We start from the raw sequence: 24779 nt of genomic DNA, 5'->3' as shown, positions 1-24779 counted from the left end.
GGCTCCAGATTCACAGTGACATGGACAGAGGGAGCAGGTGAGTGGTGGTGGGGGGGCTACATATTCAGCTGCTACAGATCTCTACACTCACTCTATCATTTAAAGGGATGCTCCAGACACATCACATTACTCAACAAATTGTCCAGTGAAATTCCAATACCAGTACAACTGTATACTGACCACAGCCATGCCGAGACTACATGACGCAGCCCTGGTGAGAGGTAAGCCCATGTATAATGTATATTTATCTGAACACAGAGCATCCCTTTAAGTGACTGCATGAACAGCAAGAGGACCCCAAACCTTCCACCTTTCAGGGAAGAAATGAGGAGTGGTCCAGGGGTAACCTGAGAGTCTCGCTATGGATGAGAAGTGCTCCACCTGGATGCTGGGATGATCGATGTATAAGGGATCACATGACCTGGTGCTAACCGTAACGGGGGTCATTAGGGCGGAGCATAGAAAACCTCCCTAATACAAAGCCCTAGACGCTGCTGTCACTTTAAATGTGTCTGAAGTGGAACGAACCGGACACCAAATCCCAGATTCATCACACGGTTTCTTGTGGAAGAGAATTTGCTACTTGTGGTGGTCACGTGGCCCCCCCCCGGTTCCGCCATCAGGGATACAATGTAACAAGTCAATAAACGGTACTCTATCCCCTCCCCCATGTAACACGCTTGGGCTGTCCCTGAAGGTAACGTGTGCGACATAAACAAGAGACGGACCCCGACCACAAGCATCGGACGCTACAGAAACTGGAAGAGACCTGGCGTCCGGCTACGTATTGGATTTGTGATCTGCTGCGTGGGATACAACTGCGCTTCCGCGTTTCGCTTCCAGTCCATAGACAGGAGTGGTAGATAGTCACAGGCATGTGGCACAATAATCACAGTGGAGAGCGCGATCATCCTGCGAGTGCACCGCAAGCTCCAGCATCCCGCCATCACATCCCCCGCTGCTTGGCCGTTCCGTAAGCTCTTGTGCAAGAAAAGCGCGTTCTGCTGGATGCACAATGTACATCTTAAGGCACTAAGAGGCTGAGCCGTGTCCTGGTGCGCAGCCTGGAACCTCTCCCTCTGCTCCCGGGGGAACAATGGAGGACGGCGACCGCTGGGAGATGTAATGGAGATGGGGCGGATCTACATAGAAAAGGCTCGGACCTTATAGATGTACATAGAGGAGGCTCCCCGTCTACACAGGTCACATGACCATAGTGGCAGACCACCAGGTATCCAGGGAGCCCCCCGGGCGATTCAGTGCGGATGCCGACCCTGATACATACAGCAAAGCAAAGAGAATCCAGAAAAGAAGATGAGGAGGAACTATTCTGCTCGGTCATGCAATGTGTAGGCATCTGGTGGCGCTATTCTCGTATCCAATCTATTTACAATCCATTCATTACATTATGTACAGATATCACAAGTCATGGTGGCACCTAGGGGGCGCCGCTGCTCACACATGAGTCTCGATGAAGGAGTGGGTGTGCGAGGTGGGAGCCGGTGCCGCCAGGTCCGAGGCACCGTTCTGAGGTTTCAGGGTTCCGCTGTACTCACAAATATCCATAAAAAACTCAAAGTTTTTCTGCTTCCAGTCTCTGAACTTCTTGGCGGTCAGCGCGGGGTCTTCCAGCAGGGCGGCGATCACGGACAGGTCGCCTTCCTTTGCCTGGAACAGGAAGAAGGAAACTTCAGGAATTGAAATCTTTGTGTTTCCAACACTCTCTATTTACAAAATCTCTGCTCGCTGTCAGTGAATGGAAATGTTATATTTTAGATCTAGAAGTTGAAAACCTCTCCAGACAATTGTCTCCTGGATGAACTTTCTGGCTAAACTGGACTCCAGACTGATACTATTTGCCTGCACTGACATACTGTAACAGAGGATAATCCAGGCAAAGAACAGGATTCCTGCGCTGACACACTGTAACAGAGAATAATCCAGGCAGAGAACAGGATTCCTGCGCTAACACAATGTAAAAGAAGATAGTCCAGACTGAGAACAGTATTTCTGCACTGATACACTGTAACAGAGGACAGTCCAGACGGATACTATTTGCCTGCACTGACACACTGTAACAGAGGATAGTCTACACAGATACATTGGGGCAGATTTACTTACCCGGTCCATTCGTGATCCAGCTGCGCGTTCTCTGCGGTGGATTCGGGTCCGGCCGGGATTCATTAAGGCAGTTCCTCCGACGTCCACCAGGTGGCGCTGCTGCGCTGAAGATCATCGGAACGCACTCAAGTTCACCGGCCTATTCCTAGTGAAGGTAAGCGCAAGCTCCGCGACACATTTTTTGTTTTAAATGCAGCGTTTTTTCTGAATCCGTCGGGTTTTCGCTCGGCCACGCCCCCCGATTTCCGTTGCGTGCATGCCAGCGCGATGTGCCACAATCCGATCGCGTGCGCCAAAATCCCGGGGCAATTCAAGGGAAAATCGGCGCAAATCGGAAATATTCGGGTAACACGTCGGGAAAACGCGAATCGGGCCCTTAGTAAATGACCCCCATTATGTGTGGAAGGGTAGTGGGTGCTTGGGATGAGCTGATCTCTGGGTTCAGGGGGGTCACTTACTTTTAAGGTGCTCTTGAGGACGCGGATGCGGTGCAGCTTCTCGTTGAGGACGGGGTCGTTGCTCCTCTTTATGAAGGATCTCCTGTACTCCTGCTTGGTGGAGGGTCTCTGCTCCCCGAGGGCGGACAGGCTGGCCTGCTCCAGCGTCTTGTAGAGCTCCTGCAGTCCGTCTGTGCTGCACCGCGCTTCTTTCTTGTTTTCTAGGGCAGTGATAGGTGACAGGGGTGAGAGGTCACAGTGGTCAGGGGGTCACTCCACCCCCCCCCCCTTCAAAAGAAACTGTTCAGAAATCCTACAGATGCATCATGGCTGCCAAACCTCCTTTATGTAGAGGGATCTGAGACTAATAATATAGGGGCTTGGGGTTTGATTACATTACACAAGGGTCCAATCCACGTTCTGATGGTAATGTTGTGGTCTGGTCTGGGGTCTGATATTACACAAGGCCCTGGTCCAGGTTCTGATGGTTATGTGAGGTTCTGGTCTGTGGTCTGAGTCCAGGTTCTTAAGGTAATGTGGGGGTCTGGTTTGGGGTCTGATATTAAACAAAGCCCTGGTCCAGGTTCTGATGGTATTGTGAGGGTCTGGGGTTTGATATTACACAATGATCCAGTCCAGGTTCTGATGGTAATGTGAGGGTCTGGTCTGGGGTCTGAGTCGAGGTTCTGATGGTAATGTCAGGGTCTGGGTTCTTATATTACACAAGGCTCGGTCCAGGTTCTGATGGTAATGTGGGGTTCTGGTTGGATCCTCACCTTCTTTGCTGGAGCTGCTGTGCTTCCTCTTCAGCGGCTCCTCCTCCGGCTTCTTCTCTAGCAGTCCGGGGTTCTTGTTGCGGTTCTTCCCTCTGGCGTCCCGGTTCCGGGGGAGGCTTTGGCTGCGCTGCTTTTGCGTCCTAATGTGTGTTGTGTGGCTCCTGGGACACTCCGCCAGGGGGAAGGGCCCGTCCCGTTCATGGTTGTGGCGGCGCTGGACGGGCAGTGTGGCTTGTCTTCTCCTTTCCGGGGACATCCCTGTCCGGCCGGCCACGTAGTCCGCATCAGGAGGGACGGTCTGCAGGAAGTGGAGCCCCGAGCTGGTCAGGGGGGTCTCTATAAGATCCTGCCAGGACCTCCGCTCCCGGAACGTGGGCCGACAACCCGAGGAGTGCGAGCTGCCCAAAGCGTCCGGCCGCGAATCCTCAGCTGAGGAGTGGGAATAGGTGGATTCACTGGAGAAGTGACGCCCGTGCTTCTGTTCTGGGAATGGACTCGAAGAATTTACCTGAAAAAACACAAATCTCAGAAATCATTGTGATAAATAACCCCCATTATATATAGTAATAAGATCCACACACAGCCCCGCCCCCTGATTGTATATCCTGTGTGAGAGGTAGTCACAGCCCCGCCCCCTGATTGTATATCCTGTGTGAGAGGTGGTCACAGCCCCGCCTCCTACCTGTATATTCTGTGTGAGAGGTAGTCACAGCCCCGCCCCCTCCCTGTATATCCTGTGTGAGAGGTAGTCACAGCCCCGCCCCCTGCCTGTATATCCTGTGTGAGAGGTGGTCACAGCCCCACCCCCTGCCTGTATATCCTGTGTGAGAGGTAGTCACAGCCCCGCCCCCTGCCTGTATATCCTGTGTGAGAGGTAGTCACAGCCCCGCCCCCTGCCTGTATATCCTGTGTGAGAGGTAGTCACAGCCCCGCCCCCTGCCTGTATATCCTGTGTGAGAGGTAGTCACAGCCCCGCCCTCTGCCTGTATATCCTGTGTGAGAGGTAGTCACAGCCCCGCCCCCTGCCTGTATATCCTGTGTGAGAGGTAGTCACAGCCCCGCCCCCTGCCTGTATATCCTGTGTGAGAGGTAGTCACAGCCCCGCCCCCTGCCTGTATATCCTGTGTGAGAGGTAGTCACAGCTCCGCCCCCTGCCTGTATATCCTGTGTGAGAGGTAGTCACAACCCCACCCCCTGCTGATGTGTAACATTTTATCACTATGCCTCGTACACTGGATACACGTATATGAGGAGTAATTAGAATGATCCAGCCCAGTAACAGGTGATGCCCAGGTGGTCCCTGAGGTCCCATCACTCACAGAGGAGGTGCGGTGGTAGGTGTCACTCGTCGTCTGAGGTTCCTGTTTCAGTGTCATGGAGCCATCGACGTCGTCCTGGTCGCTCTCACTCCAGTAATCTGCTAACAACAGGAAGGATCTTACTACGTGCACAATGACCCGGGAGAACGAGGCCCCAGAACCGTATATGACTGCTATATAATATATATACAATTACATGATCAATGTAGGGAGCACAGAGCACAGCAGTGTCAGGACCCCCTCCCCCCAGAGATAATTTTACAGTTGTAACTATAATATAGTTCCAGGATTTTATCAGCAATAATTTTACCTTCATTGGGTCGGATGTCCTTCTCGTCTGGTGTATAACCAATAGCAGCGAGACCCAGACGATTCATCCATCTATAGAGTAACAATAAGAAAGCAAATAGAATGTAAGCTCACAGGACAACAACAAACCACTACTGCAATACTGAAATGTGATTGCTGCTGCTATATACCCTGGGAAATCATAAGAAGTGCGACATCATAGAGATAACGTATCAGATCTGTAGACACTGTGACATTAAAAGGAATAACAGCTGTATTCTGATATTTGTCCAGTAGATGGCAGCAGATCACAGCTCTACAGGCACCAGTAGAGGGAGATCACTACATACAGATTATACACCATCACTAGGGGGAGATCACTACATACAGATTATACACCACCACTAGGAGCTCACTACACACAGATTATACATCCACCACTAGGGGGAGCTCACTACATACAGATTATACATCCACCACTAGGGGGAGATCACTACATACAGATTATATAGTCACTACTAGGGAGAGATCACTACATACAGATTATACACCACCACTAGGGGGAGATCACTACATACAGATTATACAGCCACCACTAGGAGGAGATCACTACATACAGATTATACACCACCACTAGGTGGAGCTCACTACATACAGATTATACACCACCACTAGGTGGAGCTCACTACATACAGATTATACAGCCACCACTAGGTGGAGCTCACTACATACAGATTATACAGCCACCACTAGGAGGAGATCACTACATACAGATTATACACCACCACTAGGAGGAGCTCACTACATACAGATTATACACCACCACTAGGAGGAGCTCACTACATACAGATTATACACCACCACTAGGGGGAGATCACTACATACAGATTATACACCACCACTAGGGGGAGGTCACTACATACAGATTATACACCACCACTAGGAGGAGCTCACTACATACAGATTATACATCCACCACTAGGGGGAGCTCACTACATACAGATTATACATCCACCACTAGGGGGAGCTCACTACATACAGATTATACACCACCACTAGGGGGAGATCAGTACATACAGATTATACACCACCACTAGGAGGAGCTCACTACATACATATTATACACCACCACTAGGGGGAGATCACTACATACAGATTATACAGCCACCACTAGGGGGAGCTCACTACATACAGATTATACACCACCACTAGGAGGAGATCACTACATACAGATTATACACCACCACTAGGGGGGGATCACTACATACAGATTATACATCCACCACTAGGGGGAGATCACTACATACAGATTATACACCACCACTGGGGGAGCTCACTACATACAGATTATACACCACCACTAGGGGGAGCTCACTACATACAGATTATACATCACCACTAGGAGGGAGCTCACTACATACAGATTATACACCACCACTAGGGGGGAGCTCACTACATACAGATTATACATCCACCACTAGGAGGAGATCACTACATACAGATTATACACCACCATTAGGAGGAGCTCACTACATACAGATTATACACCACCACTAGGGGGAGATTACTACACACAGATTATACAGCCACCACTAGGAGAAGCTCATTACATACAGATTATACACCACCACTAGGAGGAGATCACTACATACAGATTATACACCACCACTAGGGGGAGCTCACTACATACAGATTGTACACCACCACTAGGAGGAGCTCACTACATACAGATTATGCACCACCACTAGGGGGAGATCACTACATACAGATTATACATCCACCACTAGGGGAGCTCACTACATACAGATTATACAGCCACCACTAGGAGGAGCTCCCTACATACAGATTATACACCACCACTAGGAGGAGCTCACAACATACAGATTATACACCACCACTAGGAGGAGCTCACTACATACAGATTATACACCACCACTAGGGGGAGATCACTACACACAGATTATATATCACCACCAGGAGTAGCTCACTACATACAGATTATACACCACCACTAGGGGGAGATCACTACATACAGATTATTCACCACCACCAGGAGTAGCTCCCTACATACAGATTATACACCACCACTAGGGGGAGATCACTACACACAGATTATACAGCCACCACTAGGAGAAGCTCATTACAAACAGATTATACACCACCACTAGGAGGAGCTCACTACATACAGATTATACACCACCACTAGGGGGAGATCACTACATACAGATTATACATCCACCACTAGGGGGAGCTCACTACATACAGATTATACAGCCACCACTAGGAGGAGCTCACTACATACAGATTATACACCACCACTAGGAGGAGCTCACTACATACAGATTATACACCACCACTAGGAGGAGCTCACTACATACAGATTATACACCACCACTAGGGGGAGATCACTACATACAGATTATACATCCACCACTAGGGGGAGATCACTACATACAGATTATTCGCCACCACCAGGAGTAGCTCCCTACATACAGATTATACACCACCACTAGGGGGAGATCACTACACACAGATTATACAGCCACCACTAGGAGAAGCTCATTACATACAGATTATACACCACCACTAGGAGGAGCTCACTACATACAGATTATACACCACCACTAGGAGGAGCTCACTACAAACAGATTATACACCACCACTAGGGGGAGCTCACTACATACAGATTATACAGCCACCACTAGGAGGAGCTCACTACATACAGATTATACACCACCACTAGGAGGAGCTCACTACATACAGATTATACAGCCACCACTAGGAGGAGCTCACTACATACAGATTATACACCACCACTAGGAGGAGCTCACTACATACAGATTATACACCACCACTAGGAGGAGCTCACTACATACAGATTATACACCACCACTAGGGGGAGATCACTACATACAGATTATACATCCACCACTAGGGGGAGCTCACTACATACAGATTATACAGCCACCACTAGGAGGAGCTCACTACATACAGATTATACACCACCACTAGGAGGAGCTCACTACATACAGATTATACACCACCACTAGGGCGAGCTCACTACATACAGATTATACACCACCACTAGGAGGAGATCACCACATACAGATTATACACCACCACTAGGAGGAGCTCACTACATACAGATTATACACCACCACTAGGAGGAGCTCACTACATACAGATTATACACCACCACTAGGAGGAGCTCACTACATACAGATTATACACCACCACTAGGAGGAGCTCACTACATACAGATTATACACCACCACTAGGAGGAGCTCACTACATACAGATTATACACCACCACTAGGGGGAGATCACTACATACAGATTATACATCCACCACTAGGGGGAGCTCACTACATACAGATTATACACCACCACTAGGGGGAGCTCACTACATACAGATTATACAGCCACCACTAGGGGGAGCTCTGTACATACAGATTATACACCACCACTAGAGGGAGATCACTACATACAGATTATACATCCACCACTAGGAGGAGATCACTACATACAGATTATACACCACCACTAGGGGGGGGGGGCTCACTACATACAGATTATACACCACCACTAGAGGGAGATCACTACATACAGATTATACACCACCACTAGAGGGAGATCACTACATACAGATTATACACCACCACTAGGGGGAGCTCACTACATACAGATTATACAGCCACCACTAGGGGGAGCTCACTACATACAGATTATACATCACCACTAGGGGGAGCTCACTACATACAGATTATACACCACTACTAGGAGGAGATCACTACATACAGATTATACACCACCACTAGGGGGGGGCTCACTACATACAGATTATACACCACTAGGTGGAGCTCACTACATACAGATTATACACCACCACTAGGGTATATTCTGTGCCTGATCTCTTATCATGGTCTCACCCCTCAGTAGGCTCAGTTATACTTGGTTATTAGTCTGGTCGCTCCTTCCATCCTGTGTATGTTCCCCCCTTCCCCCAGGTAGGGTGCAGCTGGCGCGGTGGGCACGGCTCGCACAGGCAGTGATGGCCGCCGCTCTCCTCTGGCTCAGGTTCATGACAGATATTAATGTGTTGCTGCACATAGGACGAGTGTCAGCTGCGCCCCCTCCCCTGCCGCACACGATGCTACAGCCGCCCGTTACTCCACACAAGAGAAAATGATTAAAATCGCAGAACACAAAAACGCCATTGTCTCCGGAGAACCACCATAGTGGCGCCAGCCCCCGGCCCACCTGCCCCATTCTTCAGTGGAGGAATCAGCAGCACCAATTATCAGTGACTTCATATTCCGCTCACATCTCATCACAGCTCCGTCTGCTACGTGTCAGCGTCTGATCAGTGCCTGGGACTGGTCCCCCAATATGTAACTGGGGTGACCCCTGCCTGGTCGTGACAAGCCGCCAGGGTACTGCACCTGCATGTTCAGGGTATTTATTAATGGAAATGGCGCCGCCTGGTTATACTACAGAAGACCCTTCATATATACACACCCCCGGGATGTGCACTGATACACTGACTATAGTACGGGGAGAAAAGTAAGTGAACCCCTGCGTCCAGCAAGTGATTGGTGAAAGGTCTGGGGCCTGGTGGAGGGGGGTCATGGTCCAGGTCTGAGGGGTCCCTAAAGCCTGTTGGTCTGGGGCCCGGTGCTTTCTGGAGCTTGGTAAAGAGGGGGGGGGGGGTCACAGTCTGGGGCTGTGTGGTCCTTGGAGCTTTGTGGAGAAGGGTCCTGGGCATGGTGGAGGGCGGTCGTGGTCCAATGCTGTAAGGTCTCTGGAGACTGGTGAGGGGGGGGGGGGGTTTCAAGTTTGGAGTTATGTGGTCACTGGAGCCTGGTAAAGTGGTATCATGGTCCGGGGCCTGGTGGAGGGCGGTCGTGGTCCAATGCTGTAAGGTCTATGGAGACTGGTGAGGGGGGAAGGGGGTCCATGTTTGGGTATATGTGGTCAATGTAATGGTCAGTGGTATCATGGTCCAGGGCTGTGTGGTCCCTGAAGCCTGGTGGAGGGGGTCATGGACAAGGACTGTGTGGTCTCTGGAGGATAGTGGAGGGGGGGTAACAGTCCAGGGCTGTGTGGTCCCTGAAGCCTGGTGTAGGGGGGATCATAGACCGGGCTTGTATTGTCCCTTAAGCCTGGTGGAAGGGGGGGTCACGGTCCAGGACTCTGTGGTCTCTGGAGGATAGTGGAGGGGGGGGGGGTCACAGTTCATAGCTGTGTGGTCCCTGAAGCCTGGTGGAAGGGGGTCATGGTCCAGGACTGTGTGGTCTGTGGAGGGGGGGGGGTCACAGTCCAGAGCTGTGGGGTCCCTGAAGCCTGGTGGAAGGGGGTCATGGACCAGGATTGTGTGGTCTCTGGAGGATAGTGGAGGGGGGGGGGTCACAGTCCAGAGCTGTGTGGTCCCTGAAGCCTGGTGGAAGGGGTCATGGACCAGGACTGTGTGGTCTCTGGAGGATAGTGGAGGGGGGGGGGTCACAGTCCAGAGCTGTGTGGTCCCTGAAGTCTGGTGGAAGGGGGTCATGGACCAGGACTGTGTGGTCTGTGGAGGGGGGGTCACAGTCCAGAGCTGTGTGGTCCCTGAAGCCTGGTGGAGGAGTTTCATGGTCCAGAGGTTTCTTTGCACAAGTGTTCACTTGCTTTTCCACCCTACACAATGTCCCCCATATAAACCACTCGCAGACCATGAGCAGTAATGGAGGGACCGCTTTGTCACATGATGACCACACACATGTAGTATATGGAGGTATTATCTTGGCACGGTACGGTAGTATCATGAGTATTATATTGATGGCATTAGGTGTCCTGCATATGGTACTATGATGTGGGTCTATGTGGAGGTTGATGTGACGATATCCTGCATGTATATGGAAGCAATCATTTGCACCATATGGCCGTATTATAGTGTATGTGCAGTATAGGGCAGTATTATCTATCGGCACGCGCCCTCCCCCACCCCTGGGGCTTCTCCAGTTCTTTGGATCAGATGAAGCTATTAATCCTGATGCAGCCCAGATTTACAGCCAATATCTGGGCTCCTTCCAGAATTGTCACTTCTGGGACCTTTACGTCTTTTTTTTATTAGATTCGCCATTTAATCAGTTCCCGGAGACATTTACATATCCGCATAATTAAATCAGTAGCAACGAGAAGCAAAATTCTGTGCAACATCGATCCCGGGGAGAAAAACCATGAAAAAGGAACAAACATAAGAGATAGGACTGGAGCATACAGGACAGGGACTGAGGGGTCACAAGATGTAACCTGCAGCCGCTGAGAATGCAGCTTTGGTGGTGAATGGAGCATATGATAAGAATGACAATGACTATATCAGCATCGACGCATCTCCCATAATGCAGAACAGCATGAGATGAAGCAATTATAATGTACAGACAGGTCGTCATCTCACCTGTTCATCTCCTCCAGGCAGTCTGTGGCAAAGAAGAAGCTCTTGATTTTTGGGTGACAAGCCTTAAAGGCGCTGCAAGAAGAAAGAGACAGAATAGTGAGCGCCGCTCCGGCTACATGTCACATCAGTCAACGTCACCTGAAAAACCCCCAGAGCTTTTTACTAAACTTTATATGAGGCTCTTTTATCTGCATAGTCTGAACTTTGCCTAGATCTCACCCTGTAGCCCCGCCCCCTGTGACCGTACCACTAATGCCACTTACTGTTTCCTCCTACATTCAATGGCGCGGTCTATCCTGAATTCTGGTAAACTGATGAAACCCTCCGCCTTCTCATCCTGGAAGAAGAGAGACAAGAACGCAACAATGTATCAGCCAAGTGATGGAAGAATATAACAATGTAACACAATGGAAGATGGAAGAATGCATCACAAGACAAATCTCCTTCCTATCTGCCGGGGGTAGATGCCAGGCAGCCTGCTGGGTGCCTCAACTGTCTCATTAGCATATTGATTCAAATGGAGAGAAATGGGATATCAGACAGAAATAATATAGGTTTGTTGGGCAACATAGTGCGTTTCTCTACAACATTGTGTTGGCACAATGTTAGTCGGCTGTGTTGGGTAGATTGCCGTGGTGGTGGCGCTGTGGACAGTATCTGGGGGCTGTATGGCACAGTGTCAGGCAGCCAGTGCCAGGTAGCTCTGGGTGGCACAGTGTCAGTTAGCTGTGGTGGCGGCCACAGAGTCTGGTGGCCATGGTGGGGGTGCCACGCCAGGTACAGTTCCTCCGCGGCAGTATGGCACAGTGTCAGGTAGCCAGTGTCCGGTAGCTGTGGTGGTGGCACAGTGTCAGGTGGCTGTGGTGGCGGCCACAGAGTCTGGTGGCCATGGTGGGGGTGCCACGCCAGGTACAGTTCCTCAGCGGTAGCATGGCACAGTGTCAGGTAGCCAGTGTCAGGTAGCTGTGGTGGTGGCACAGTGTCAGGTGGCAGTGGTGGTGGCCACAGAGTCAGGTGGCCATGGTGGAGGTGCCACACCAGATACAGTAACCAGCGGCAGTACGGTACAGTGTCAGATACAGTAACCAGCGGCAGTACGGTACAGTGTCAGATACAGTAACCAGCGGCAGTACGGTACAGTGTCAGATACAGTAACCAGCGGCAGTATGGCACAGTGTCAGATACAGTAACCAGCGGCAGTACGGTACAGTGTCAGATACAGTAACCAGCGGCAGTATGGTACAGTGTCAGATACAGTAACCAGCGGCAGTATGGCACAGTGTCAGATACAGTAACCAGCGGCAGTATGGCACAGTGTCAGATACAGTAACCAGCGGCAGTACGGTACAGTGTCAGATACAGTAACCAGCGGCAGTACGGTACAGTGTCAGATACAGTAACCAGCGGCAGTACGGTACAGTGTCAGATACAGTAACCAGCGGCAGTATGGCACAGTGTCAGATACAGTAACCAGCGGCAGTATGGTACAGTGTCAGATACAGTAACCAGCGGCAGTACGGTACAGTGTCAGATACAGTAACCAGCGGCAGTATGGCACAGTGTCAGATACAGTAACCAGCGGCAGTATGGTACAGTGTCAGATACTGTAACCAGCGGCAGTATGGCACAGTGTCAGATACTGTAACCAGCGGCAGTATGGCACAGTGTCAGATACTGTAACCAGCGGCAGTACGGTACAGTGTCAGATACAGTAACCAGCGGCAGTATGGTACAGTGTCAGATACAGTAACCAGCGGCAGTATGGTACAGTGTCAGATACAGTAACCAGCGGCAGTATGGTACAGTGTCAGATACAGTAACCAGCGGCAGTACGGCACAGTGTCAGATACAGTAACCAGCGGCAGTATGGCACAGTGTCAGATACAGTAACCAGCGGCAGTATGGCACAGTGTCAGGTAGCTGTGGTGGAGGCACAGTGTCAGGTGGCAGTGGTGGCAATCGTGGCACTCACGTTCTGGTTGGTGTACCAGTACAGGGACGAGTCTTTCAGGATGAACCAGTACTTCTTCCACTTCTGGGTGAAATATCCTTTGGCATCTTTCTTCTTCCATAGCCAGCCCTCACAGTCGCCGTGCCCGAGGTCTTTGCAGGATATTCTCCGCCTGCTGCTGGTCAGAGACCCTCCTGCCATGAAGGACACCTCTACTTTAGTTTTGCTGTAGTCTTAACACTTTTTTTCATAGAAACTTTTTTTTTTTTTTACCTTTTGATCTTTTTTTGGTTTTGACCCTCAGTGATGCGTAATGAAACGACTGCAAGAGAAAAAAAACACACTTTATACTCCGGGCCGTACAATATAAACTTATAATAGTTGCCACAGCCAAAGCACCAGAATGTGAGACCCTCATACCACTCATTGCAGTGCAGTGTCCTGTGTAGTGTGCAGGGGGCGCCAGATTCAGGGTTTCTGGTGCACGTTCTTCATGAATCTGGCGCCCCCTGCACTGATCCGACAGAGTGCACCATTTTTATTTTTGGTGCACCTTTAACATGGGGCGTGTAACACAGTTCGGTAGGACTTTGCATGTTAAAACTGTCCCACGGTCCTAAGTGAATGTGCCCCACTGTGTGTGATGGGAGAGCAGAATTCGGAGGGCAGCTCTGGATGTACCTGCAATATGATATTTGGGATAAGTGCAGGATGGAAGAAACAAGGAGAGACACATCCCATAATAAGGACATTATACATTGGACTGGTCACGAGGAGACACTGTGAGTGAGCAAAGAGCAGAATTCAGAGCGCAGCTCTGGATGTGACTGGAGCATGATGTAATAGGATCAGTACATGAGATAATATGGAGATACACTGTATACTGGTGATGGGGAGACACTTGTGATTACGTGTAGAATCTCCAGGCACTGTGTGATCATAGAGCAGAATTCAGAGCGCAGCTCTGGATGTGACTGGAGCATGATGTTACAGGATCAGTACATGAGATGATATGGAGATACACTGTATACTGGTGATGGGGAGACACTTGTGATTATGTGTAGAATCTCCAGGCGCTGTGTGATCATAGAGCAGAATTCAGAGCGCAGCTCTGGATGTGACTGGAGCATGATGTTACAGGATCAGTACATGAGATGATATGGAGATACACTGTATACTGGTGATGGGGAGACACTTGTGATTATGTGTAGAATCTCCAGGCGCTGTGTGATCATAGAGCAGAACTCGGAGCGCAGCTCTTGCAGTCTTTGCTGTCTTGGGCAGATTTTGGTAACTCTTGTGAGTCTTGCAGTTTTTGATGCATCTCATTATCTCCTGCAGATCTGTGACTCATTACCCAGAACAATAAAGGCGGCGGTAATTACTATTACGGTTTAGTCGTCCTGAGTCGCGCAATTACCACAACATCCCTCAAAGTGACGGCGGATCGTAAAGCGATTATGAGGGGATTTATCACCAGTCCTGCAGCTGCTAACCCACTTCTGTCACCCATATCCAGATGTGTGTAATGTTATACCACTGGGACTATGACAAAGCTGCCCATCACCTCATTGTCCTGCAGCTCAACAGACGCTCTGACACTACAATTCCCAGCATGCCCTCACAGTGTCCAAACATTACTGTACACTATGCTGAGAAGGAGCGACGTTATAATGAAACAGAACACAGGAAGCCAAGCACTATGATTACAGCAGTGACATCGGAATAACCATAAATCATTGTGAAATGTAGTCACAGCCCCGCCCCCTGCCTGTATATGCTGTGTGAGAGGTAGTCACAGCCCCGCCCCCTGCCTGTATATCCTGTGTGAGAGGTAGTCACAGCCCCGCCCCCTGCCTGTATATCCTGTGTGAGAGGTAGTCACAGCCCCGCCCCCTGCCTGTATATCCTGTGTGTGAGGTAGTCACAGCCCTGCCCCCTGCCTGTATATGCTGTGTGAGAGGTAGTCACAGCCCCGCCCCCTGTCTGTATATCCTGTGTGAGAGGTGGTCACAGACCCACCCCCTGCCTGTATATCCTGTGTGAGAGGTAGTCACAGCCCCGCCCCCTGCCTGTACATCCTGTGTGAGGTAGTCACAGCCCCCGCCCCCTGCCTGTATATCCTGTGTGAGAGGTGGTCACAGCCCCGCCCCCTGCCTGTATATCCTGTGTGAGAGGTAGTCACAGCCCCGCCCCCTGCCTGTATATCCTGTGTGAGAGGTAGTCACAGCCCCGCCCCCTGCCTGTATATCCTGTGTGAGAGGTAGTCACAGCCCCGTCCCCTGCCTGTATATCCTGTGTGAGAGGTGGTCACAGCCCCGCCCCCTGCCTGTATATCCTGTGTGAGAGGTGGTCACAGCCCCGCCCCCTGCCTGTATATCCTATGAGAGGAAGTCACAGCCCCGCCCCCTGATTGTATATCCTGTGTGAGAGGTAGTCACAGCCCCGCCCCCTGATTGTATATCCTGTGTGAGAGGTAGTCACAGCCCCGCCCCCTGCCTGTACATCCTGTGTGAGGTAGTCACAGCCCCCGCCCCCTGCCTGTATATCCTGTGTGAGGTGGTCACAGCCCCGCCCCCTGCCTGTATATCCTGTGTGAGAGGTGGCTATAACATATAATATGATATAGAGCTTGCACTAGTTGATAATGTCCCATGGTTGAACCTGATATTCACAGTTACATAAGACACTTGTATTCTTCGCCCTCCAGCGTGACTGCGCCTCTTGTGCGTGATCTGTGGTTGGGAGCGGAGAAGCACTTAACACGTTACTGCCGCCTTCCTGCTCCACAATGGAGACCAAGGACTCCCCAGGGCCGGGGGCAGTGCAAGGACATGTACATAAATGCAAGATCTAGAGGCTCTGTGCTATCCTAGATCCAACCCTGGCTTCCTATACCGCACTATAGTGCCCCCTGTGCACACACTGCGTTATTGTAACCACTATGTCCCGCGCCCCCCCCCTTACCTTCCTCATCGATGTGGTCCCTTGTCGCTCCGGTGCAGAACTCGTGTACCTGAAATCAGAAGAAAACATAATTCACCACAAGGTGGCAGCAGCTTAAAGAGGAACCCCACATATCATGCCCTGATGTGGGGTCACTGCGGCTGTTTACAGGCCCTACATGTATGAAATCAGGGCCTGCGAGTGTCTGTCCTGCTCACTAAATACATTTATACTAAATTATAATAAGTCTAAAGTCATCTAGAAAAGCTTAAAGGGGAACTCCACCTTGTTTGATTTATGTGGAGTCCTAGGGTGACACTTTCTCCATAGCGAATGACAACAATAGCTACTGAAAACTCTATTAACCCCCTAGCTGTCACAATGTATCAGTGCAGATAATTAGGCTTCCAGGTCATCTGCCACACACAGGACTGTCTGTCTGCAGGCAACTGTAACAGACCCTCAGCTGTGTGATCCCTAGCAGAGTGTCATGTCCTCTCCTCCACGTGATTCATAATTTATGGAGAAGAGAGAAAACCTCTTCCAAGGTTTGATCCGTTCTTGATGTGGAGTTCCACTGTAATATTGTAGTGGATGCTCCGCCCCCTCACTATGGATTCTGGAATATCCAGGAAGATATGAGTGGATGAGAAAAATAAAAATCTCTGCATCTCCGCAGATTAGATCCCGCTCCATGTAAAGGAGAACTCTAACCGATGCTATCAAATAAATAGGATTCTGCAGGGCAAGAAAATAGATACAATTTATACTCAGTTGTTTCTTTCTAGTTTCTAAGATCTCTGGTTGCTGTCAGTCTTCCTACAGATAATAATCTGCCATAGTCGTGTGACGTCGCACAGCTGCTGACCCGTTACAGTCCAGTATCAGGAGCGTCTATTCACTGACAACACGGAACAAGATCGCCGAATCTAGAACCTTCTAATAGATAATGGGGGTCATTTACTAAGGGCCCGATTCGCGTTTTCCCGGCGTGTTACCCGAATATTTCCGATTTGCGCTGATTTCCCCTGTATTGCCCCGTGATTGGATTGTGTCACATCGCCACCGGCATGGACGCGAGGGAAATGGGGGGGGGGGGGCGTGGCCGAACGAAAACCCGACAGATTCGGAAAAACCACCGCATTTAAAAAAAAAAAAAAAGTGTCGCGGGACTCGCGCTTACCTTCACCAGGAATAGGCTGGTGACTTCAGTGCATTCCAGCGGGCCTCGGGGAACGTCAGTGCAGCAGCGCCACCTGGTGGACGTCGGAGGAACTGCCTTAGTGAATCCCAGCCGGACCCGAATCCACCGCAGAGAACGCGCCGCTGGATCGCGAATGGACCGGGTAAGTAAATCTGCCTCAATGTGTATCCAATCCTCACCAGAACTCTGCTTGTTGTCAGTGAATAAACATCTTGAGGCTGAAAACCTACCTAAATGTAATACTACACAACTGAAGTTTTGTTTTCAAGTTTCAAAGTGGAATGACCAACCTGCCGCAACCCCTCTCCTAAACTAAAGGGGGTACAACGTGACAGTCTGGAGACTACTCAGTATATGAGAGACAAATCCGGACTATAAGAGGTGAAATCTAGTGTTAACCCTCCGCTAGACAGGTTTCTCATGTGACTAAGTACTGAATCAATGTGACAGGGTAGCAGCCAGACCCCAAAAGCTGCTGTCCAGGGTTATGCCCAAAATCACCAGTGAGGGGAATGGGTGCTGTGACCCCCAATACCAGGGCCAGCTCCCCATCCATAGGACTATACACATCTCTGTACTGATAGCAGGTTACATACAATCTATATACCCGGCACCATACTCCCCCTCATATCATACATCCCCCCCAACCCATACACCGGACCCCCCAGCATTGACCCGGCTGCTGATACATGATAACAAGATAGACTCTACCTCTCAGAGTCGCCCCCGATTGTGTCGCCCGCTCTCTGTGAGGGAGAAAAGAAAGAAATATTCAGCAACATGTGATGGGAAGGAGAAGAAAAGCAGAATCACAGATACAATGTGACGAGAGAAGCCAGGAAGTGAGAAGTCACAAACCGACTGAGGTGACTGGAACCTCCGACCACAAAGAGAACAGGAGGCGTCTACATATTATAATAATAACTCCGCTCATACAACGCTACATACATCACACATAGAAAAGTCACATGACATGTAACAGCTGCAAACATCCTGCATTATACTCCAGAGCTGCACTCACTATTCTGCTGCTGGTGCAGTCACTGTGTACATACATGACATTACTTATCCTGTACTGATCCTGAGTTACATCCTGCATTATACTCTAGAGCTGCACTCACTATTCTGCTGCTGGTGCAGTCACTGTGTACATACATGACATTACTTATCCTGTACTGATCCTGAGTTACATCCTGTATTATACTCCAGAGCTGCACTCACTATCCTGCTGCTGGTGCAGTCACTGTGTACATACATGACATTACTTATCCTGCACTGATCCTGAGTTACATCCTGTATTATACACCAGAGCTGCACTCACTATTCTGCTGCTGGTGCAGTCACTGTGTACATACATGACATTACTTATCCTGTACTGATCCTGCGTTACATCATGTATTATACTCCAGAGCTGCACTCACTATTCTGCTGCTGGTGCAGTCACTGTGTACATACATGACATTACTTATCCTGTACTGATCCTGAGTTACATCCTGCATTATACTCTAGAGCTGCACTCACTATTCTGCTGCTGGTGCAGTCACTGTGTACATACATGACATTACTTATCCTGCACTGATCCTGAGTTACATCCTGCATTATACTCCAGAGCTGCACTCACTATTCTGCTGCTGGTGCAGTCACTGTGTACATACATGACATTACTTATCCTGTACTGATCCTGAGTTACATCCTGCATTATACTCTAGAGCTGCACTCACTATCCTGCTGCTGGTGCAGTCACTGTGTACATACATGACATTACTTATCCTGCACTGATCCTGAGTTACATCCTGCATTATACTCCAGAGCTGCACTCACTATTCTGCTGCTGGTGCAGTCACTGTGTACATACATGACATTACTTATCCTGTACTGATCCTGAGTTACATCCTGCATTATACTCTAGAGCTGCACTCACTATTCTGCTGCTGGTGCAGTCACTGTGTACATACATGACATTACTTATCCTGTACTGATCCTGAGTTACATCCTGTATTATACTCCAGAGCTGCACTCACTATCCTGCTGCTGGTGCAGTCACTGTGTACATACATGACATTACTTATCCTGCACTGATCCTGAGTTACATCTTGCATTATACTCCAGAGCTGCACTCATTCTGCTGCTGGTGCAGTCACTGTGTACATACATGACATTACTTATCCTGTACTGATCCTGAGTTACATCCTGTATTATACTCCAGAGCTGCACTCACTATCCTGCTGCTGGTGCAGTCACTGTGTACATACATGACATTACTTATCCTGCACTGATCCTGAGTTACATCCTGCATTATACTCCAGAGCTGCACTCACTATTCTGCTGCTGGTGCAGTCACTGTGTACATACATGACATTACTTATCCTGTACTGATCCTGAGTTACATCCTGTATTATACTCCAGAGCTGCACTCACTATCCTGCTGCTGGTGCAGTCACTGTGTACATACATGACATTACTTATCCTGCACTGATCCTGAGTTACATCCTGCATTATACTCCAGAGCTGCACTCACTATTCTGCTGCTGGTGCAGTCACTGTGTACATACATGACATTACTTATCCTGTACTGATCCTGAGTTACATCCTGCATTATACTCTAGAGCTGCACTCACTATTCTGCTGCTGGTGCAGTCACTGTGTACATACATGACATTACTTATCCTGCACTGATCCTGAGTTACATCCTGCATTATACTCCAGAGCTGCACTCACTATTCTGCTGCTGGTGCAGTCACTGTGTACATACATGACATTACTTATCCTGTACTGATCCTGAGTTACATCCTGCATTATACTCTAGAGCTGCACTCACTATTCTGCTGCTGGTGCAGTCACTGTGTACATACATGACATTACTTATCCTGTACTGATCCTGAGTTACATCCTGTATTATACTCCAGAGCTGCACTCACTATCCTGCTGCTGGTGCAGTCACTGTGTACATACATGACATTTCTTATCCTGCACTGATCCTGAGTTACATCCTGCATTATACTCCAGAGCTGCACTCACTATTCTGCTGCTGGTGCAGTCACTGTGTACATACATGACATTACTTATCCTGTACTGATCCTGAGTTACATCCTGCATTATACTCTAGAGCTGCACTCACTATTCTGCTGCTGGTGCAGTCACTGTGTACATACATGACATTACTTATCCTGTACTGATCCTGAGTTACATCCTGTATTATACACCAGAGCTGTACTCACTATTCTGCTGCTGGTGCAGTCACTGTGTACATACATGACATTACTTATCCTGTACTGATCCTGAGTTACATCCTGTATTATACACCAGAGCTGTACTCTCTATTCTGCTGCTGGTGCAGTCACTGTGTACATACATGACATTACTTATCCTGTACTGATCCTGAGTTACATCCTGTATTATACCCCAGAGCTGCACTCACTATCCTGCGGCTGGTGCAGTCACTGTGTACATACATGACATTACTTATCCTATACTGATCCTGAGTTACATCCTGTATTATACCCCAGAGCTGCACTCAGTATTCTGCTGCTGGTGCAGTCACTGTGTACATACATGACATTACTTATCCTGTACTGATCCTGAGTTACATCCTGTATTATACCCCAGAGCTGCACTCACTATTCTGCTGCTGGTGCAGTCACTGTGTACATACATGACATTACTTATCCTGTACTGATCCTGAGTTACATCCTGTATTATACTCTAGAGCTGCACTCACTATTCTTCTGCTGGTGCAGTCACTGTGTACATACATGACATTACTTATCCTGTACTGATCCTGAGTTACATCCAGTATTATACTCCAGAGCTGCACTCACTATTCTGCTGCTGGTGCAGTCACTGTGTACATACCTGGCATTACTTATCCTGTACTGATCCTGAGTTACATCCTGCATTATACTCCAGAGCCGCATTTACTATTTTGCTAGTGCAGTCACTGGGGCAGATTTATCAAGCTGTCTGAAAGTCAGAATATTTCTAGTTGCCCATGGCAACTAATCCCAGCTCAGCTTTCATTTCACCAGTGCTCATGAATATTTTAAACGGGAGCTGTGATTGGTTGCCATGGGCAACTAGAAATATTCTGACTTTCAGACAGCTTGATAAATCTGCCCCACTGTGTACATATTTTGTGATTGCTTGGTGTTGGTTCAGTAACTTCCAACAAACTCTTCATAATGTAGTGACAATCCCTTTAAGGCGACTAGGGCGACTTTAAGGCGCTATATGCTATAATGTTATATTGCAGTTACTCAGCGTCTTAGGAACTGGGAACGTTAGATAGAGAAACATAGAAAGAGGAAGAATCAGGAGCCGGGGGCAGTGGCGGGGCGATGGTTAATGAGCAGCGTGACTGTGGATGTCTGGCCTCTGCTCGCATGTGGCCCCCAGTCCCGGATTTGTACTTCCCCTTTCCAGAACAGACTCTGGGGGCTGCAGTATGTGGGGGCCGCACTATGTGGGGGCTGCAGATGTTTAACTTTTACTTGTAAAAACTTTCCATCTGGATGTTGTAACAATATCTGAGACCCCTCTACGTCATGGATATTGACCTCTAAAGTCAATGTTCTAATTCACTGACAGCAAGCAGAGACATGGAGAAACCCATTTGCCTTGCAGCTGTATTATGCTCCTGAGTACTTAGTATAGAAGTTTCTGGCAGCAGATGACGTCGCGCTCTCCGGGAACAAGGACACGATTCTGAGCGCCTGACATTCCCCCCGGCCACATCACCCTCCACACGCAGGATGACACTGCCATCGTTACACTTTCATTAATGGCTGTTATACTGCAACATAAAACCTGTCAGGATGGATCTGCATAAGGGGTCACAGTGCAGAGGGAGGGGGAGCCACAGCGCAGAGGGAGGGGGAGCCACAGCGCAGAGGGAGGGGGAGCCACAGCGCAGAGGGAGGGGGAGCCACAGCGCAGAGGGAGGGGGAGCCACAGCGCAGAGGGAGGGGGAGCCACAGCGCAGAGGGAGGGGGAGCCACAGCGCAGAGGGAGGGGGAGCCACAGCGCAGAGGGAAGGGGAGCCACGGGGCAGAGGGAGGGGGAGCCACAGCGCAGAGGGAGGGGGAGCCACAGCGCAGAGGGAGGGGGAGCCACAGCGCAGAGGGAGGGGGAGCCACAGCGCAGAGGGAGAGGGAGCCACAGCGCAGAGGGAGGGGGAGCCACATCCCAGAGGGAGGGGGAGCCACAGCGCAGAGGAAGGGGAGGGCCACAGCGCAGAGGGAGGGGGAGCCACAGCGCAGAGGGAGGGGGAGCCACAGCTCAGAGGGAGGGGGAGCCACACGCCGAGGGAGGGGGAGCCACAGCGCCGAGGGAGGGGGAGCCACAGCGCAGAGGGAGGGGGAGCCACAGCGCAGAGGGAGGGGGAGCCACAGCGCAGAGGGAGGGGGAGCCACAGCGCAGAGGGAGGGGGAGGGGGAGCCACAGCGCAAAGGGAGGGGGAGGGGGAGCCACAGCGCAAAGGGAGGGGGAGGGGGAGCCACAGCGCAGAGGGAGGGGGAGCCACAGCGCAGAGGGAGGGGGAGCCACAGCGCAGAGGGAGGGGGAGCCACAGTGCAGAGGGAGGGGGAGCCACACGCCGAGGGAAGGGGAGCCACAGCGCCGAGGGAGGGGGAGCCACAGCGCAGAGGGAGGGGGAGCCACAGCGCAGAGGGAGGGGGAGCCACAGCGCAGAGGGAGGGGGAGCCACAGCGCAGAGGGAGGGGGAGCCACAGCGCAGAGGGAGGGGGAGCCACAGCGCAAAGGGAGGGGGAGGGGGAGCCACAGCGCAAAGGGAGGGGGAGGGGGAGCCACAGCGCAGAGGGAGGGGGAGCCACAGCGCAGAGGGAGGGGGAGCCACAGCGCAGAGGGAGGGGGAGCCACAGCGCAGAGGGAGGGGGAGCCACAGCGCAGAGGGAGGGGGAGCCACAGCGCAGAGGGAGGGGGAGCCACAGCGCAGAGGAAAAAGAAGCCACAGTGCAGAGGGAGGGGGAGCCACAGCGCAGAGAGAGGGGGAGCCACAGCCCAGAGGAAAAAGGAGCCACAGCGCAGAGGGAGGGGGAGCCACAGCGCAGAGGGAGGGGGAGCCACAGCGCAGAGGGAGGGGGAGCCACAGCGCAGAGAAAAGGGGGAGCAATAGTGCAGAGAGAGGGAGGGCCACTGCAAGGAGGGAGGGGGAGCCACAGCACAACGGGAGGGGGGGACCACAGCGCAGAGGGAGTAGGAGCCACAACGCAGAGGGAGGGGGGGCACAGCACAGAGGGTGGCCACAGCTCAGAGGGAGGGGGAGACACAGCGCGGAGGGTGTCCACAGCGCAGAGGGAGGGGGAGCCACAGCGCAGAGGGAGGGGGAGCCACAGCGCAGAGGGAGGGGGAGCCACAGCCCAGAGGGAGGGGGAGCCACAGCCCAGAGGGAAGGGGGAACTACAGCGCAGGAGGGAGGAGAGCCATGACGCAGAGGGAGGGGGAGCCACAGTGCAGAGGGAGGAGGGCCATGGCGCAGAGGGAGGGGGGCCACAGCGCAGAGGGAGGAGGGCCATGGCGCAGAGGGAGGGGGAGCCACAGCGCAGAGGGAGGGGGAGCCACAGCGCAGAGGGAGGGGGACCAGAGCGCAGAGGGAGGGGGGCCACAGCGCAGAGGGAGGGGGAGCCACAGGCCAAACACTGGCTACTAGAGAGTACAGAGCACAGCAGTATGAGAACAGGGATGATACTTAACAATGGCTGTAATCTCTAGATTATACCTGCTGACAGGTTCCCTTTAATGGGAACATTAGAATGGCCTTGTAATGTTTCTCTGTGTCCAGTTGTCTGTCTCATCAGATCCTCTCTGGACTCGCTGGCACCGATCACTGTGGAAGTTGTGGGAGATGTATTTGTGCCACCACAGTCCTTGATGTTACTTGCGCCTATGTTTTATGTGGGGGCGCTGCTGAGTGGGGGAGGGGGACAGGAAGAAAAAGGGTGCAGGAAACAGGCGGCATCATGTGCCATCACGGTAAAAGCCGCACTTAAATGGGCGATTTATAATTAAAATTCTGCAATAAAATGTAACATTTGGTTTCATCGTCTTCTCCCAAACCTCTGCTTGTTGTCAGCACGTGGAAACATCCAGCACGCTGAGGCTATAAAACCTCTACAGATTTCCACAGCTGAAGGCCTAATACATAGTAACAAACTATCAGCTATCAGAATGGGGCAGATTTACTTACCCGCCCCATTCGCGATCCAGCGGCGCGTTCTCTGCACTGGATTGGGGTCCGGCTGGGATTTATTAAGGTAGTTCCTCCGACGTCCACCAGGTGGCGCTGCTGC

General features: G+C 50.8%; 1 protein-coding gene across 2 annotated transcripts in view; it reads right to left on the bottom strand.

Annotated features, from left to right (window-relative positions):
• Positions 1–276: 276 nt before the first annotated feature.
• Positions 277–24779, bottom strand: part of LOC140076657 (connector enhancer of kinase suppressor of ras 2-like) — a 170674-nt gene continuing 146171 nt past the window's right edge. Inside the window, exons 14-24 of one of the 2 annotated variants that reach the window (XM_072123280.1) lie at positions 18187–18221; positions 16293–16341; positions 13599–13647; positions 13347–13519; positions 11638–11711; positions 11375–11446; positions 4964–5034; positions 4654–4754; positions 3335–3842; positions 2580–2779; positions 277–1668 (exon numbers count right to left, since the gene is read on the bottom strand). In XM_072123280.1, coding sequence (XP_071979381.1) covers positions 1456–1668; positions 2580–2779; positions 3335–3842; positions 4654–4754; positions 4964–5034; positions 11375–11446; positions 11638–11711; positions 13347–13519; positions 13599–13647; positions 16293–16341; positions 18187–18221 — 1545 coding nt within the window. In that variant the 3' untranslated portion in view covers positions 277–1455. The remainder of the gene's footprint in view (positions 1669–2579; positions 2780–3334; positions 3843–4653; positions 4755–4963; positions 5035–11374; positions 11447–11637; positions 11712–13346; positions 13520–13598; positions 13648–16292; positions 16342–18186; positions 18222–24779) is intronic. The other variant, XM_072123281.1, reaches the window with a different exon arrangement.

The sequence above is a fragment of the Engystomops pustulosus genome, chromosome 9 (assembly GCF_040894005.1).
Source record: "Engystomops pustulosus chromosome 9, aEngPut4.maternal, whole genome shotgun sequence".
Classification (NCBI taxonomy): domain Eukaryota; kingdom Metazoa; phylum Chordata; class Amphibia; order Anura; family Leptodactylidae; genus Engystomops; species Engystomops pustulosus.
The sequence above is the reverse complement of the archived record's forward strand: the minus strand, read 5'-3'. Positions and strand labels throughout refer to the sequence as shown.